Here is a 14,966-nt window from a genome sequence, read left to right as displayed (position 1 = left end):
TTCCCTCTTCCAAGTCATTTCTTATTTGTACTTCGCTCCATTCAGACAACAGAATTTGCGAATCATATCAAAGTTGGACCAATCATTCCCGGAGATGATGATGATCGAGCGCTCACTCCTCCGTAACTTGGATAAAGGATTCATCGAATCGTTCACAGATTATATCACGAAATTGCGGTTATACATCCCTTTCATTTTATTGAAAGACAGACTCCTCATCGAACTCTCCGGCGAAATCGAACGGCCGGAGTTCCAAAAGATCTTAAGCGAGAAGACGGCGGAGTTCAAAAGGAAGTTCCCACACAAAGACGTCATCCCGACTTTCGATGGGTGTATTGAGCGGATGAGTAAACGAATCGATGAGATCGCGCAGTTCGCAAAAGACCTTGTGAAGCAATTGAAACAAACAGATGACAAGTTTTTGGCGGTCTATGAGATCCTGAAAACGGCGCTGAAGACGGAAGAAGAGATGAAAGAGTCGATCGTCGAGTATTTGGAATTGAACGACGTGAAGAATGTGGAGAAGAGGTTCTTAACTATCGCCTACAAGATCCACGACGGCAAACGGCGGATCAAATACTTTGGCGCGCTGAAGTTTGTGACGCCCGGGGAAGTCTCTAAAGAGTGGAAGATGTGCATTTTATTCAACGACATTTTGATCATCGCGCGTCCATTTGTCTTCGGGAAGAAGACGACACGAGAGCGCGAGAATTTACTTCGATTTGAGAATTCGCCGCGGGGAAGAGACGTCTCGGAGTTATCGGGGTATCGATTTAATGAAGAGATCAGAATACCAATGACTTCCCCCATTCAAGTGAAGAACATTGTTGACACAGAAAGCGTTCACAACGCTTTCATGTTCGAATGCTTTGGAATTAAAAAGCACTGTATGTGTGTGTCTATGAGAGAGCGCGACAATTGGGTCCAAGCACTTCTTGTGATGGATGGAGACAATGTCTAAGTATCTTTTGTGGTGTGTACTTTGTAATCGGATTTATAGTCATTGAAATGTATTCTATTTTTTAGTTTGTGGTACTATTTACTGTATTACTAGTCGTATAAATAGTTCTGTATTATTGAAATTGCAAGATTTACTATAATTGTTATCATTTGTTCGTCATACTCAAAACAATAGTTTTAATATCATAATATTATAATACTTATTCTTGAAATAATAATAATAATAATAATAATAATAATAATAATAATAACTAATGATAACTAATGATAACTAATAATAACTAATACAGTAAAAAGCATCTATTTGTAGGTTTTCAAACAGAGAAAAAATATTTATTTGTGGGTTTATCATGGAATTGTGAAGTAAATTCTTTTCACTATTTTATACATAAAAATGAAAGATATTAATGATATTAGAATATTTTAATTATAAAAATACTATAATTTTTATTTAAGTGTACCTAAATTCAAAGTTCGAGAGCAAAATAATTATTTGTGGGTTTTGCATTTGATTGGTCCATTGACCCACAAATATAAAACCCACAAATAGATGCTTTTTACTGTAATAACTAATAATAACTAATATCAATCAATTAGTATTGTCCTTGGAATGGTTGGTCTTGCATATACCCACCTTGGTATTGATTTGGGATAAAAGGTTTTTGTTGTTGTCTCATTTGTTGTGATTGGTAAAGTGGTTGGTTTTGTTGTTGTAAGAACATTTGCTGTTGTTGAGGTGGTTGGAATTGTTGAGGAATTGGAATTTGTTGTTGTTGAGGTGGTTGCTGTTGTTGTTTTTCGACTCGAATGAATTGTTTCCGTTCAGGCGGTATAATTCGGCCATTCTGAGAACTTTTGAATTGTTCCATAGAAACACCTGGTTGGACGTATGAATAAAACGACGCCCAAGCTGCTTCTGCTTCTTTCTCCTATTATATTAGACTTTACTATTCCATCAATTAATCAAGAGAATACTATTAATTATAATATATTTTATTATATAAGTATAGATATACAAGTACAAACATCCAAGAAAGGGAGTGCTCTTAAATAAGCCTTAACTGATAAGTCTCTTAATTCCATTCGAGCGAGAGTTTCTGCGTAGTCCTTCCAGATCAGCCACTTTCGTTTTTCCTAGTTATTAATTGACTCTACTCCCATGTTATCGATAGATAATCTTAGAGTTATAATTATAGTATAGTATATTATAACATATATTATACAGATATAAATTATAATTATACTATAGAATAGTATAAAGCTTATGATGATAACAAACACCAGGGAAGTTAATCAACGCTTCAAAGATAGTTATCACAACATCCTTATTACCTCGAGCGAAGAAGAAATCCATATATGACTTACAGACCAATTCAAGGTCTGAGAGTAGTTCTGGGTTATATGAGTCACTGAATTGATTAAAGAGATTATCAAGATCGACGATATTCAATTGGTTTGCGTTGATACTGGTGAACAGACTAAACTTAACGAGTTGTAATGACAACGGGAGATATGTGACTTTCAATTGGTCTTTGACTTGTTCGATCTTTTGTAAATAAGAAGATCTAGTATTTAAGTCGACACATCTCAATCTCAATTTAAAGTAATTTGCCCATAGAAATCCATCCTTATCGATCAGACTCAGACTTTTGTTCTGCGACGTTACGACCTGGAACAGAGTAGTAAATCGTGTAGTTCTTTTTATTAATAATGTTCGTAATGCAAATCTCTGCATTTCGGGGGTTTTCGTTTTGGCTTGTGCGAACAGTGTGAGTTCGAGTAAGTGATCTGCGTATCTTTTGAGCCACTTGTACACCACGTCACTTTTAAAATACAATAGTTTCAGAACTATAGACATTGTTTTTTCAAGAAAATAGAAGAGTGCCCCAAACGAAAGTGGCGAAACGTCGACAAACATATTTTGTTTTTGTCTGAGGTATTCCGTGTCCAACAAATCAGAAAATGTTTTAATGAATGGTGAGTTTTGGGGTTGACTTTTCGGTCGTTTTTGTAAAATTAACATTTTGCCGTGTTTTATTTCTTGGAAAAAAGTCGTTTGAATTTTAATTTCATTAAATCGAACTAAAATCCGTTGCGGGGACTGTTTATCGGGCAACGGCGGATAAAGGTCGTTGTACATCGAAAAGATGATCTGTTGACTCTGAGGGTCTTGAATCGAGTGGATGAGTGTCTCCCAAAGACTATTCATGTTCGGCGCCTGGCCTGTTTTCTCGATAATGTCAATTAAAAATCTACATGTTAATATCCACAGTCCTCGCACACAAGAAAACAAACTGTTCATATCGATATGGAGGAAACTTACTTTGAATAAGCTTCAATTTGTCGACGAGGAATATCGCAGTACTTGGGGAGGGGGGAGCAGAGAGGAGCCAAAGGGAGACTACAAAGAGGAACGCGTCAAAGTTCGTCTCAAACGCAATCTCAAAGTACCTACTCAGTCAGCTCTCGTTCCTCATTTTTGAATCACAATAACTCACATGATCTGTATTAAACTCTTATCATTTTGTAATTATAAATTATAAGTGAATAGGAAAGTGATAAATTTGAATTAAAAATGTATTGTATATGTATAGTTTTATTATAGTTTAAAAACAAACAATTTCCAGAGTTTTGAATGAGTGAAAAGTGGTGAAACGCTCATGATTTCCTTGAAGTACATTTTGACGACTTCAAAGTTGGATCGAATTGTATAAATATACTGCTTGAACTGTTCGAAGTTTTTTTGAAAGTCTTGAACAAGTAATTGTGTTGCGTTTTGTGGTGTGTTCATCGTTCCAACAGAATTTACTTTTTGTGATATCTCAAAATTTTCCATTTTCAACTAATAACATTTACAATAACAAAAAAATAACAAATAGTAATAGACTGAGTAAAACAAATTAAATAACACAAAAAAACAGTAAATTATTATAATAAAAAATTATAGAGATAAACTAGATGGAAGTAAGACGGGAAGGGTTCTTGGTATTAAACGTTAGGTTAAACTTGAAGGTTCAGAGTCATGTCCAAGATCTCAAGCGCTGTTTTGCACCAAAGCATCAATGAGATTTTGACCTCAAAGAAGGAGCGTAAGTTTATTGAGACCGTCGAGCTCCAATTGACCCTTAAGAACTACGACCCAGACAAAGATAAGCGTTTCGCCGGAACTGTCAAGTTGCCAAACCCAACCAAACAGAACTTCAAGGTCTGTGTTCTTGGAGACGCTGCTGCATGTGAGAACGCTAAAGCGTTGAATGTCCCATACATGGATGTCGATGGATTGAAGGCTCTCAACAAGGACAAGAAATTAGTCAAGAAGTTGGCTAGAAAGTACAACGCCTTCCTTGCTTCTGATACCGTCTTGAAGCAATTGCAAAAGATTTTGGGGCCAGGTTTGAACAGAGCTGGTAAGTTCCCAACCCTCCTTGGAAAGAACGAAGATATTAAGGCTAAGATTTTGGAGCTTCAATGCCAAGTCAAATTCCAATTGAAGAAAGTCTTGTGCATGGGTGTTGCCGTCGGAAACGTCACTTTGACTGAAGATCAGCTCTGCGCTAACATCGAAAGATCTATTTCCTTCTTGGTTTCTCTCTTGAAGAAGGGATGGCAAAACATCAAGTCTGTCTATGTTAAGACTTCCATGGGTCATGCCGTTAAAATCTTCTAAGCTATTGGCTCGAAGCGTACCAAACTATTTGGGAGCTTAATTTTGGACTTCTCGAAATTTTGGGTTTCTTCTTTCCTTTCTTTCTGGTTAAAACAATCACATTCACTCACTTTAATATCTCTCTTGCAGGGCTTTATATCAAACCCTTTTTTCTTTAATTTGCAAAATTTTTAAACTTTTTCACTCTCTTTTAACACTTAAATTGAACATAATTCAAGTGAACTAATAATCGGGAAATCTGGAGTTTATTAAATAATTTTCCTGATTTTTAGAAGTATATTATTTTAATATTTTTACATTAGTTAAAAAGGGAAAAACATCCAAAAAATGAGTAAATATCGTTTTTTTGACATTAAACATTTAAATTCCCAATGCAACAGGTGAATTAAATGGTTTAAAAGTTAATTTGAGTGTTAATTTCTTGCATTTTTTATGGTGCGATTAAAAAAATAAAAAAAGATACAAAAGAAAACTCACTTTTTTTTCCAAAACGATAAAATCACACAACAGAGAGAGAGATGTCACGTCTATGTCAAGAGAGCATCATGAAGTTAAATGGGAAAAAAATGTTAGACGATGAGATTATGAATTTTTATATAGATGTTCTTAAAAGGCGATATCCTTCCACCCGGATTGCCATTTTTTCGACCTTTTTTTTCGAGAAAATTCGACGAGCATTTTTAGATAATGTAGATAAAGAAAAGGAATATTTATCATGTGAACGTTGGCTTAAAAAAGCAGGGGTCGACTTCACTCAACTTGAATTCATATTTGTCCCCGTCAACTTTTCACGACATTGGACCCTTGTCCTCTTCTGTCTTCAAAGTACTCGAATTGCTCAAACGCACTTCCGCCCGTCACACCTCCGCGAAACTCTTGACGCGATGAACTCCGAATTTTTACGACTCTCCGTCTTACCCAAAGAGACGTATTACGACACCGTTTATGATTTAGTTAATCGAGCAAAAGAGGTCAGAAACTCTTTAGAACATCGAGAAAGTAACCCACAACTCCTTTTTGAGATCTCCGCTCCTTGTGCCTTCACATTAGACTCATTACCTATCACTCATACTATTCCACAAGATGCAGTGCTTCTAGCTTCAGACTATATTGTCTGGCAATACAAACGTTTCGGGATTAATTACAATCGTTCAGACTTTTTAATTAATGAAGTCGTCACTCCCAAACAGCGCAGTAGTTGGGAGTGTGGCGTCTTCGTTCTCTTCTTCATTCGAATCTTCGTTCAGTTTCATCCAAAGACTTTGCCAGAGTACATCGCACTCCTTCAGAAGTTTCAAGCGTCTGAAGAGAAGGAATTAGTGAAACAAGCGGCTGGTCTTTGAGTCCACAGAGAGTCATGTTCTTGAGAAAAAAGCGATAGAAGAAGTGTTAAATTAGTTCATAATTAATTAATTATAATTAATTGTTTAATTATAGTTTCTTGTGAGTTATTTTTATTTAATTGTATTATTACTAATATATTACTAATATATTACTAATATATTACTAATATATTACTAATATATTACTAATATATTACTAATATATTACTAGTATATAAGTATAGAACACACTTATGAGACAAAGTTACTAAGAAAACGACCACTAATTGAACTTGAAAAGTGTTTTTCGATTGATTTGCATGTTGAGCGACGTTGAGCGCAAAGTGTATCAAATCAAAAGTGCTGCGAAGTGGGCGGAGAAGTCGACTGATGTTGACTTTAATGAAGTGTATAGTGTGACACAGAGCAATTACGAGAAGATCATAGCGACGCTCTTAAAATTGCGGCACTACAACATCTCTTTGAAAGAGAACATCCAGAAGAAATTGGAGTTAGCACATGCGATGGTAGAATTGTCTGAAGAGAACATTGAGTTGAATACAATAGCTACTAAATATGTTACGACATGTCAATGCCTTTCACTTGGATTAGACGATTGTTTGAATCAAGAAGAAGAACACATCTTTTGGCAATTACGTGATTACACGGAACAATATAAAGTGCTGGAACAACGATTACTTCTTTTAAATAAGAGACATATTGATATGGACAGATTCCATAATAGTTACGCTGCAAATATTATGAAGAAGAAACCAAGCAAAAGTATTACACTGTCAAAGGCAAAGTACGAACAAGCTAGAGACTTCTTCTTTTACTTGAGAAATGAAATGATCGACGACATGAAGAAGATGAACGACAACTTCAAAAAGATCGTCGAACCACTCTTCGTACAAATCTTTCGTTCTGATCTGCTAACTCGCGATTTCCAAGTTGAGACTCTCAGAAGCTGGGAAAACTTCTTGCCGTCTTTGAAAGAAAAAGTCATCGAAGTCACTTGGCTCATCACACCAGACCAAAGCTCTTGTGTACTCCCAGAAGTCATTTATGAGAAGAGAAAAGATGATATCAACAGAGGGGGATATAACTTGAAAGCAACAAAAATGGTTGTCGAGAACGCTTTAATAAGTCCTGACTATATCACTGATATCCCAATGATGCCAATTAATGAAACACCACAAGAACATACTCAAGCTATTAATTCAATTCAACCGTCTCCAACTCGTTTGTTATTCTTAAGTTACTTGAATAGTATTATATCTTATTATAATACTATTATATTATTATATTATTATATTATTATTCATCATTAGAAATCATCGAGGTCGTCGAGACAAACACCGCAGACACTTTAAAACAATCCACCCCACAACCCCAACGATATAGAGTACTGTATGACTATGAAGCCACCGAAGATGACGAAGTCTCTTTAAAGAAAGATGACATAGTTCTTGTATATGTAAAGTCTGGGGATTGGTGGGAAGGTGAAGTGAATGGCCTTCATGGGCTTGTTCCTTCCAATTTTTTGTTTGCCGTCGATTAATTTTTCGATCATTCCGTCTATTCTTTTATTCACTCAATCTCAAATAAGATTGCATACAAAACAAATTAGTTATGAGGTTTTCTTCTTTGCGGAACGGAGAGGGACTTAAGGAGGGCCGTTTGACTTTTTTGTTGGCTGAAGCCTTGAGTATTTTGGTGTTGAACTGTCGTTTGTTGTTGTTGGACGTTGAAACACGGGAAACAACTCATCATCATACTTTGTTGAGTGCAACATGGCATGTATCCACTTTGACTTTGAGTATTGAATAGTAGAGTTGATTGAGTCATTGTCACCCTTTCATTCTCTTGTTGTAACAACTTTCCTTTTGCATTCAATTCCAACGGCGCCTTCTTCTTTCGTGGTGCCTGAAGTGTTTCTTGTTGTTTTCTATACTGATCGAGGATACACGCGTCGCACACTTTCCTCGGAGCACCTCCTGAGACCAAAGAGATCTTTGTCGTCGCGCATGTGTAACACACTTCTTTGTTACACATCGCGCACAGTACGGTGTCGGGGCACGACGCTCTTTTTAAGAATTTGCGACAGCACGCGCACTCGCCAATCGTGTTAATATTCTTCGGTAGCTTTTTAATAGTTTTGAATAGTTCTTTTAAGCTCTCCTCTATCTTCTGTTTGTCGCTTTGAGTATTAAAGTGAATAGTTATACTTTTGTCGTCTTTGGTCTTCATTTCTATTGAAGTCTCTTCGTACTGCGTTTTAAGGATGCGCGAAATGATCAAGACGTGGTCGACAGCAATGTCCTTTGGACTCTCAACACCAAAGAGGATTAAGTCGGAGAGTAAGAAGAGTGTAGGAGTCGTGTTCTTCCCTCCCCAATTCAACTTGACGTTCAACTTCATCACAAACTTCCTCCAAGGCCTTACAAACTCACTTCGTAAGTCTTTGGGTAATTTGTTCTTGATACTCAATAACGCACGACGTCTTTCTTCATCTGCTATCGACTCGTTGATACTCATCGCAAGTGACTTGATATCATCTAATGCCGTTTTCAACGAGGACTTTCCTTGATAAGAGTCTTCTGTGTGTTTTAATAAGTCTTCGAGTAACATTCTATACCGAGGAACTCGTTGAACGGGCATCACTAAGAATGAGTTCAAGTCCAGTTTCCCATTCTCAGGGCCTTCAATTGAGTTTCTGAGTTGTTCCAAGTAGTCACTGTACTTCGGTTTTGTATATAAGAACGTTGCTCTATTAAGGGCATACGCACTGTTTGCCACAAACATATTATAAGCCTTTAAATAGGGTTGAACTTGAATAAAAATGTTTCCAATAGTATGTGGGTATGACCCTTCCTTTCTTGCACTTTCAAATAAATTGACCAAATTGGAAGAGACGGAAATGATATCGTCCAAATGAAGAAACATCTCTTCAACGTCTTTTTGTTTAACTATTGGGGGTATTCGACTCGTCATGTCGTCATAGTATATAGCTTGACATGTTTGAAGACTTCTCAAATAAGACACCTCAGTGGTATAGATCTCTTCTAATATCTTATCCCGTTTACTCATCAATATCCACCTCTATTGCAATTCAGTTCCTTTATGTTTTCTATTGGTGTTTTGTGAATTCTAATTTTTAGAAAAACAAACTACTTGCTTTCATATTTTTAGAATACTTGTGTATTTCAAAAGAGGAATTTGTATTATTATTATTATAATTAATATAATTATTATTATTATATTATTAGTATCGACAAAAATAACTACATATCATCGTATCTCTTGTTATTCTTGTATAGTTCTTTTAGGTGTCTGAATTAAACTCTATATTGGTTGATTGGTTCGGCAACTTCAATAAAAGAGCCACTCGCAATTTTTGGAATATCCGATATCTTTTTTTTATCTTTTTTAACTTTTATTATACTTTTTTAATTATTATTATTATAATATTAAATAAAAAACATATCGGAACACAATTCAAAAACTACTTTAAAAAAACAATTAGTTTTTAAAATCATTTATTTATTATTTTATTAATTATTCATTATAATTATTATTAAATTGTTGAAACTATTATTAAAATATTAATATTTTTAAAAAACAATATTATAATAAAATAACTATAAAATAATACTATTACACGACATTAACTCTCTAACCAAATCAAACTATTAAATAATTATAAAATGAACTATACAAGACATTCATTCAAAATCAGTTAAAGAGGTTCAGCCAATGAGTTTCCCCACCACTTTTTGAAGACAGTTGCCAGCAAGACTTTGTCTCTAACGAAATCTTGTCTGTTACACAACACTGTATATATTCTTTTTCCAGCTGTTCTGAAGCTTGGCATATCGATGACTTCTTGTGACGGGAATTGTTTTAAATTGAGTGCCATTTCGCACAGAGCGTACCTAACTCTTCCTTCGTCCATTCTTTCGTGGACTCTAACAAATTCCTCGAGACCATTTACTGGGTCTGTCAACAACATTTCTTTGATCGCAACAACGCGGACTTCAAAGAAATTGCCAACAGCTGCCAACACGCTTAAATTCGCGAATTGTGGGGTACTGAGTACAACGGCTTGTGTCACGATGTTCCTATCCGAAGCGATGATTTTGTCCTTGTTCAGCACTCTTCTCAGAAAAGTTTCAATTCGGACATTTTCCTCTTTATTTGGACTATTGATCTTCCCCAAAGCCTTCACAACTTCTTTCAAAAAAATCCCGTCTTGGTAGCTGTTCTTTTCATTCGTCGAGTTCTCTGCTATTTCAAGTAACAGTTGAACGGCTTCCGGGTGGTTCACTTTACTCAGTGCTCGGGGTCTTTCTGTCTGTTTCTTCTTATAGACTCTTCCCCAATTAATTTTTTCGTTGATTGAGTGGAGTCTGACATCCGCAAACGCTCCAATGAGGCCCTTTTGAATTTCATATTTGAGTGCATTAGAGAAGTCGAGAGGGACTACCCCAATCGAGTCTTCATAGTAATTCGTCTTATAAAACGTTTTCAAGAGATTAAACCCTAAGTACTGATTCTCCTCACACGACATCCGAGCTATCGCGTGGGCTGCTTCTATTTGCACTTTATAGAAACATCGGTGGTTGTTAATAAGAAAGTCGTATAATGCTTGAATCCCCTTTTCACTGTTACACTTCTCAAGGCCTTCTATAGTCACCAATTGTCCTCTCACTGTCCTTACAAACTCTAATTGAGTCAGCCACATATACTCCAAGAATGATTGTTTATTCCTCTTAATCTTCCTTGGGTAGTCATTATCAGGGTCAATCTCAATATACAAAATCGCTACATCCGTCTCACTCTGTCCATTCCTCTTACAGTCTCTTGAGTCCAAATCATACATAATAGTCTCTCCCGTATCCGTTTTAATTGTTCGTTTCCTTTGTTTTCGAATTCTTGAATGACACGGAATGGATTTTAAAGTCTCCACTCCAGTCAATTCAATAGAGTCTTCTATAGTTTGTTCGACTTCATGGATCCTTACGGGAACGACATTATATCCTTTTTCTTTCTTCGATTGCCGAATTTTAAAATCAGTCTGTACTATTCGTTGTGTAAATGAGAAGCTCACAGCAATTTTAGAATACCCCGTCCCATCCACAATTCGTTCTTCAAATTGTTTCATCAATGACGAATTCTGCGTTTGCAATTCCTTCACAAAACTCCGCGTTTTTAAGTTCCTCTTTAAATCGTCGATCATTCCGCCATTATTAAAGACTTTCACACACACTAATCGCTTCATCCGATCTTTCCCTAAATTGTTCTCCATCACTCCCATCGCTATATCAACTTTCCTCCGAAACTGATCATCTAACTCCATCTCCGCAAAAACTAGTCGTTCCTCGTTATGTAATGGTCTCCCCCACTTCCTCTCTAACACTATCTCTTGACTTTTAATCGATTTGTATTTCACATAGTTCTGCCCATTCACTAACTTCACAAATTGCTCAGCTAAGTAATCCCGTAACCCTATCGTTATCCACTCATCACTTATCTTATTCGGGATTATATAATGCCCAACCCACTGTGACGCTACAGCACGACCTAAGATATATGACACTTTCCGATATCGGTCAGCATTGTCAGGTAAATATAAGATCTCACTGGATACTACTATAAGACCAGCAAATGATAAGGCCTCGGTGTGTGGCAATTCTTTTACCGCTATTACACTCAATGAAAAAGCTTCGGTCGTGCCGGTATATTTTCTAATACATTGAATAGCTTTGGGAACTATTTCTGAAAACGTGAATTGCGCGCGTTTTGCCGTTTTGTCATCAGCAAAAAACCCAACTTTGAGGGATGACTCAATTGGAAGCAATCTCGCACTCGAAATGACAAATCCAAATGATTTCATTGGGATTCGAGTTTTGAGTGAATAAGTGAAGATTCTCGTTTTGTCAACAATTTGCGGAACGTCCGGGGTCCCACTACATATAACAACAAAACTATCAGGAACGTTAAACGTCATTTGATAACAAACTAATTGAAAAGAATTACAAATACATGGCATCCACGAGGCGGTGTCTAAATACCCATCTAAAGTCATAATCATTTTGTCAGTGACGTTTTTCGTTTCGTACAATCCACTCCCGTGATTCGTTTTGTAACAAAATCTCAGAATATATGAGTTGTTCGAATCTATTTGCAGTTCGCTCGGCCATGTGATCGTCAATAACCCTACACTACCACTATACATCGAGACAAAGTTGTCATAGGTTGGCGTCTCATTAATCTGACAATCATTATTTAGTATCCCTGGTGACACCTCGAACGCACAGTTGACGACATTTTGTGGGGCATTTTGCAGTTCCAATGTCACTTTTGAGAACTTGAGATGATTGACGTGGAGAACTATCCCGCGTTTTTTTATAAATTCGACCGTTTTGTCCGACATGAGAAAAGTCACAGACATTTTCGCCTCAAGGATTAAGGCCTCTGGGTCAAACGAAAAATTCCCAAAAACCTCGTTGAATGAAATGAATTTGATCGGTTCGTCATCTAACTCCATCGTTTTGTCAAAAAGCGGAACGAGATCTTTTCACTTTTTGTTTTTTAAATATTGAAACTATATGTATAATATAGATATAGTTGTTTTCATGGTTTCTCAAAAAGAGAAAAGTAAAATAAATTAACGTCATAGTTTTAATTATTTCTGTTTTTTTACCGAGTTAATTTTATAATCATCAAACATGTAACTAATTATACCAATTAACGTTTATTTTATCAAATTAAATAAAAAAAGCTTGTAAAAAGAAAAAAATGTTAATATTAAAAATAATGTTAATTGAAGTGATTGTAAATAAGGCAGAACAAAGGCACAAATAAGTGAAAAAAAACTCAGAAATTTTGGTCAAATACTTGGAACCCTTGATAGGTAGTCGTTTCGTCTATCTTCCCAGACTTTATGTCTATGTCTCTATTATAAAACCTAACCTCTCCGTTCAGAGGAATATTATCAAGCTTGAGTATTCGAGACTTTGTTCCTTTAATCACTTTAAAGACTTTTTGTTCGGAGAACACAAACTTTTCGGCTCTTTTAGGTACGACACATACAGTCCCACATCCTCTATCATCAAATTTAATTAAAATTCCATTTAAAGTCTTGAAGATATTAAAGGTACAACTTGGACCAACTATTAAGTCTTTTTTCTCCAAGTAGACTTCTCGTGTTTTGGCATCTTCCAGGCGGATGTCGTAACAACCATCTGGGAGTGTTACAGTGAAAGAAAAAATAGGGCTTTGAATCCACTCGGTTTTTCGTTCTTTTTTCGTTCCGCGCATATTAATTGAAAGGACCGAACTCGAGACGATACACCTTCCCTTAACCGCTATTCCACCTCTTATCACGGAGATTGTGAGTTGAGTAGTTTTATTAAAAAGTTCAGGTGTTGTTGGGGTGTGAATTATATTCTCAGGATCTAAAGGTAAATCATTCTCGTTTGGGTAAACCGAGATAAGTGTAGGAAGTGAGTGTATTTGAGTTAAGAATGCCATTTAGATTTTCGTGTTTTGATGAGTTCTTACATTCAATAACATTCATCAAGACTTTGGTTTGATACATGATGTAATCTAATTCTTAATTTATTTATCTAAAAATAAAATTAAATTTGTTAATACTTATATTAATAAATAATTATTTTATTAATACAATGTTTGTTTTTATTTATATTTTTTTATTAATTTGTTTTTTTGTTTAAATTGGAAGATTATTTTGTAAAATGTATGTTGACTTTTTTCTTTTTTACTTTGACTTTTTAAAAAATTTGTTATCTAGTATTTTGATATTAATTTAATTATTATGACGGTCTATTTTTATTTTTATAAAAAAAATAAAAAAAATAACACTAAAATAGAACATTTTTTTTAATTTATAATTAAATATTTCATATTTAATTAAATTAATAGTTAATTATATAAATTGATTGTTTTTAATTAATCAAATTAAAAATATTAATAAACAAATAAATTATTTTTGATTTAGTCTTAAATTAAAAAAATAAACTATACTAGTAAAGTAGAAAAATAAAAAATGTCTTTTTGACATTTTTTCTAACAGGTAAAAAGAGATAATAATAGATGTGATTTAGAAAATGTTTATAATAAAAAAAAACAAGTTTTTTTTTCAGATTATATTTGATTATAATTTCAAAAAATAAGAATAAATAATAAGTTATTCAATTAGTACTAAAGAATAGTTAAAGTAATAAATTTCAAATGTGTTAAGAATAGGAAATAATACTTAGAGTCTAGTGTGTGTCGTAAGAAACATTTTAAACGTTACTATAATATTTAAATGAAATGGACAATTATTACAAAAGTATTGTCTTAATAGAATCACGTAAAATATAAAACAATGTATTATATTAATACATAACGTTCAAATAGTGTGTAATTTGTTAATATCAAAATCTTTAAATAACTTTATTCAAAACCATGAATTCCAAAAATGGTTTATATTTTAATTTAATCTAATTTAATGTTTTTCAATTTTAATTGTCAAAAAAATACCTTTTTAATTTTTTTGAAAGGAATTACTTTTGTTTGTTTCTTAAAAACACAAAATAAATAAATTAAAACAAAAAGAACCCAAGTATAACTGAAGAAAGTGGGATGAATACATTATCATATTCTGGGTATGAATAAAACTCCACTAACATACCAACGAACGCAAACAGAGTCGAGTAAAAGAAATATATTTGATGGAAAAGTAAATAGCACATAGCAAATGCTCCAATTCCTCCAAAAATAAAAACTGCTAAAGATCCTTCTAGTGTCTTCTTTTTTCCCCATGGTGTAATCAATTCTATTCTTCCTATTGTTTTTCCAACAACCTCTGCCATTCCATCTCCATATAATAACAGACTTGTACCTATTATGGCTGGCGGATAGTTTCTCCAAAAAACTAAAGCCATAAGAGAAATGTAACACAATAATTTAATGGACCATAAAGAAATTCTTTACATCATTTTCACGAC

The 14,966-nt window shown here is 34.5% G+C and overlaps 9 protein-coding genes across 9 annotated transcripts; 4 read left to right on the top strand and 5 right to left on the bottom strand.

The window, feature by feature from the left end:
* Position 1: 1 nt before the first annotated feature.
* On the top strand, positions 2-961 carry EIN_268610 (hypothetical protein; the record flags this gene model as incomplete). The annotated part of the gene is made up of 1 exon (XM_004257828.1): positions 2-961. A coding segment is annotated over one exon (960 nt), but the record flags the coding sequence as incomplete, so codon positions are not given.
* Positions 962-1,553: 592 nt separating this feature from the next.
* EIN_268600 (hypothetical protein) lies at positions 1,554-3,751 on the bottom strand (the record flags this gene model as incomplete). Its single annotated transcript, XM_004257827.1, has 5 exons — positions 1,554-1,889; positions 1,987-2,094; positions 2,240-3,212; positions 3,256-3,411; positions 3,579-3,751. The coding sequence occupies 5 exons, from the start codon at positions 3,749-3,751 to the stop codon at positions 1,554-1,556; spliced, it is 1,746 nt and encodes a 581-aa protein (XP_004257875.1).
* Positions 3,752-3,982: 231 nt separating this feature from the next.
* Positions 3,983-4,627, top strand: EIN_268590 (60S ribosomal protein L10A, putative; the record flags this gene model as incomplete). The annotated part of the gene is made up of 1 exon (XM_004257826.1): positions 3,983-4,627. The coding sequence occupies one exon, from the start codon at positions 3,983-3,985 to the stop codon at positions 4,625-4,627; it is 645 nt and encodes a 214-aa protein (XP_004257874.1).
* A 518-nt stretch (positions 4,628-5,145) lies between these two features.
* On the top strand, positions 5,146-5,970 carry EIN_268580 (sentrin/sumo-specific protease, putative; the record flags this gene model as incomplete). Its single annotated transcript, XM_004257825.1, has 1 exon — positions 5,146-5,970. The coding sequence occupies one exon, from the start codon at positions 5,146-5,148 to the stop codon at positions 5,968-5,970; it is 825 nt and encodes a 274-aa protein (XP_004257873.1).
* A 299-nt stretch (positions 5,971-6,269) lies between these two features.
* Positions 6,270-7,510, top strand: EIN_268570 (dab2-interacting protein, putative; the record flags this gene model as incomplete). The annotated part of the gene is made up of 2 exons (XM_004257824.1): positions 6,270-7,191; positions 7,281-7,510. The coding sequence occupies 2 exons, from the start codon at positions 6,270-6,272 to the stop codon at positions 7,508-7,510; spliced, it is 1,152 nt and encodes a 383-aa protein (XP_004257872.1).
* Positions 7,511-7,575: 65 nt separating this feature from the next.
* Positions 7,576-9,039, bottom strand: EIN_268560 (Rho/RAC guanine nucleotide exchange factor, putative; the record flags this gene model as incomplete). The annotated part of the gene is made up of 1 exon (XM_004257823.1): positions 7,576-9,039. One exon carries the CDS (start codon positions 9,037-9,039, stop codon positions 7,576-7,578), a length of 1,464 nt encoding a protein of 487 aa, XP_004257871.1.
* A 649-nt stretch (positions 9,040-9,688) lies between these two features.
* EIN_268550 (hypothetical protein) lies at positions 9,689-12,499 on the bottom strand (the record flags this gene model as incomplete). The annotated part of the gene is made up of 1 exon (XM_004257822.1): positions 9,689-12,499. One exon carries the CDS (start codon positions 12,497-12,499, stop codon positions 9,689-9,691), a length of 2,811 nt encoding a protein of 936 aa, XP_004257870.1.
* A 329-nt stretch (positions 12,500-12,828) lies between these two features.
* On the bottom strand, positions 12,829-13,485 carry EIN_268540 (hypothetical protein; the record flags this gene model as incomplete). Its single annotated transcript, XM_004257821.1, has 1 exon — positions 12,829-13,485. The coding sequence occupies one exon, from the start codon at positions 13,483-13,485 to the stop codon at positions 12,829-12,831; it is 657 nt and encodes a 218-aa protein (XP_004257869.1).
* A 1,076-nt stretch (positions 13,486-14,561) lies between these two features.
* On the bottom strand, positions 14,562-14,945 carry EIN_268530 (phosphatidate cytidylyltransferase, putative; the record flags this gene model as incomplete). The annotated part of the gene is made up of 1 exon (XM_004257820.1): positions 14,562-14,945. A coding segment is annotated over one exon (384 nt), but the record flags the coding sequence as incomplete, so codon positions are not given.
* Between the last annotated feature and the right edge of the window lie 21 nt (positions 14,946-14,966).

Source organism: Entamoeba invadens (genome assembly GCF_000330505.1).
Source record: "Entamoeba invadens IP1 unplaced genomic scaffold scaff_1105074726705, whole genome shotgun sequence".
NCBI lineage: Eukaryota > Evosea > Mastigamoebida > Endamoebidae > Entamoeba > Entamoeba invadens.
Note: the sequence above shows the minus strand (reverse complement) of the source record. Positions and strands in the feature narration are given on the sequence as shown.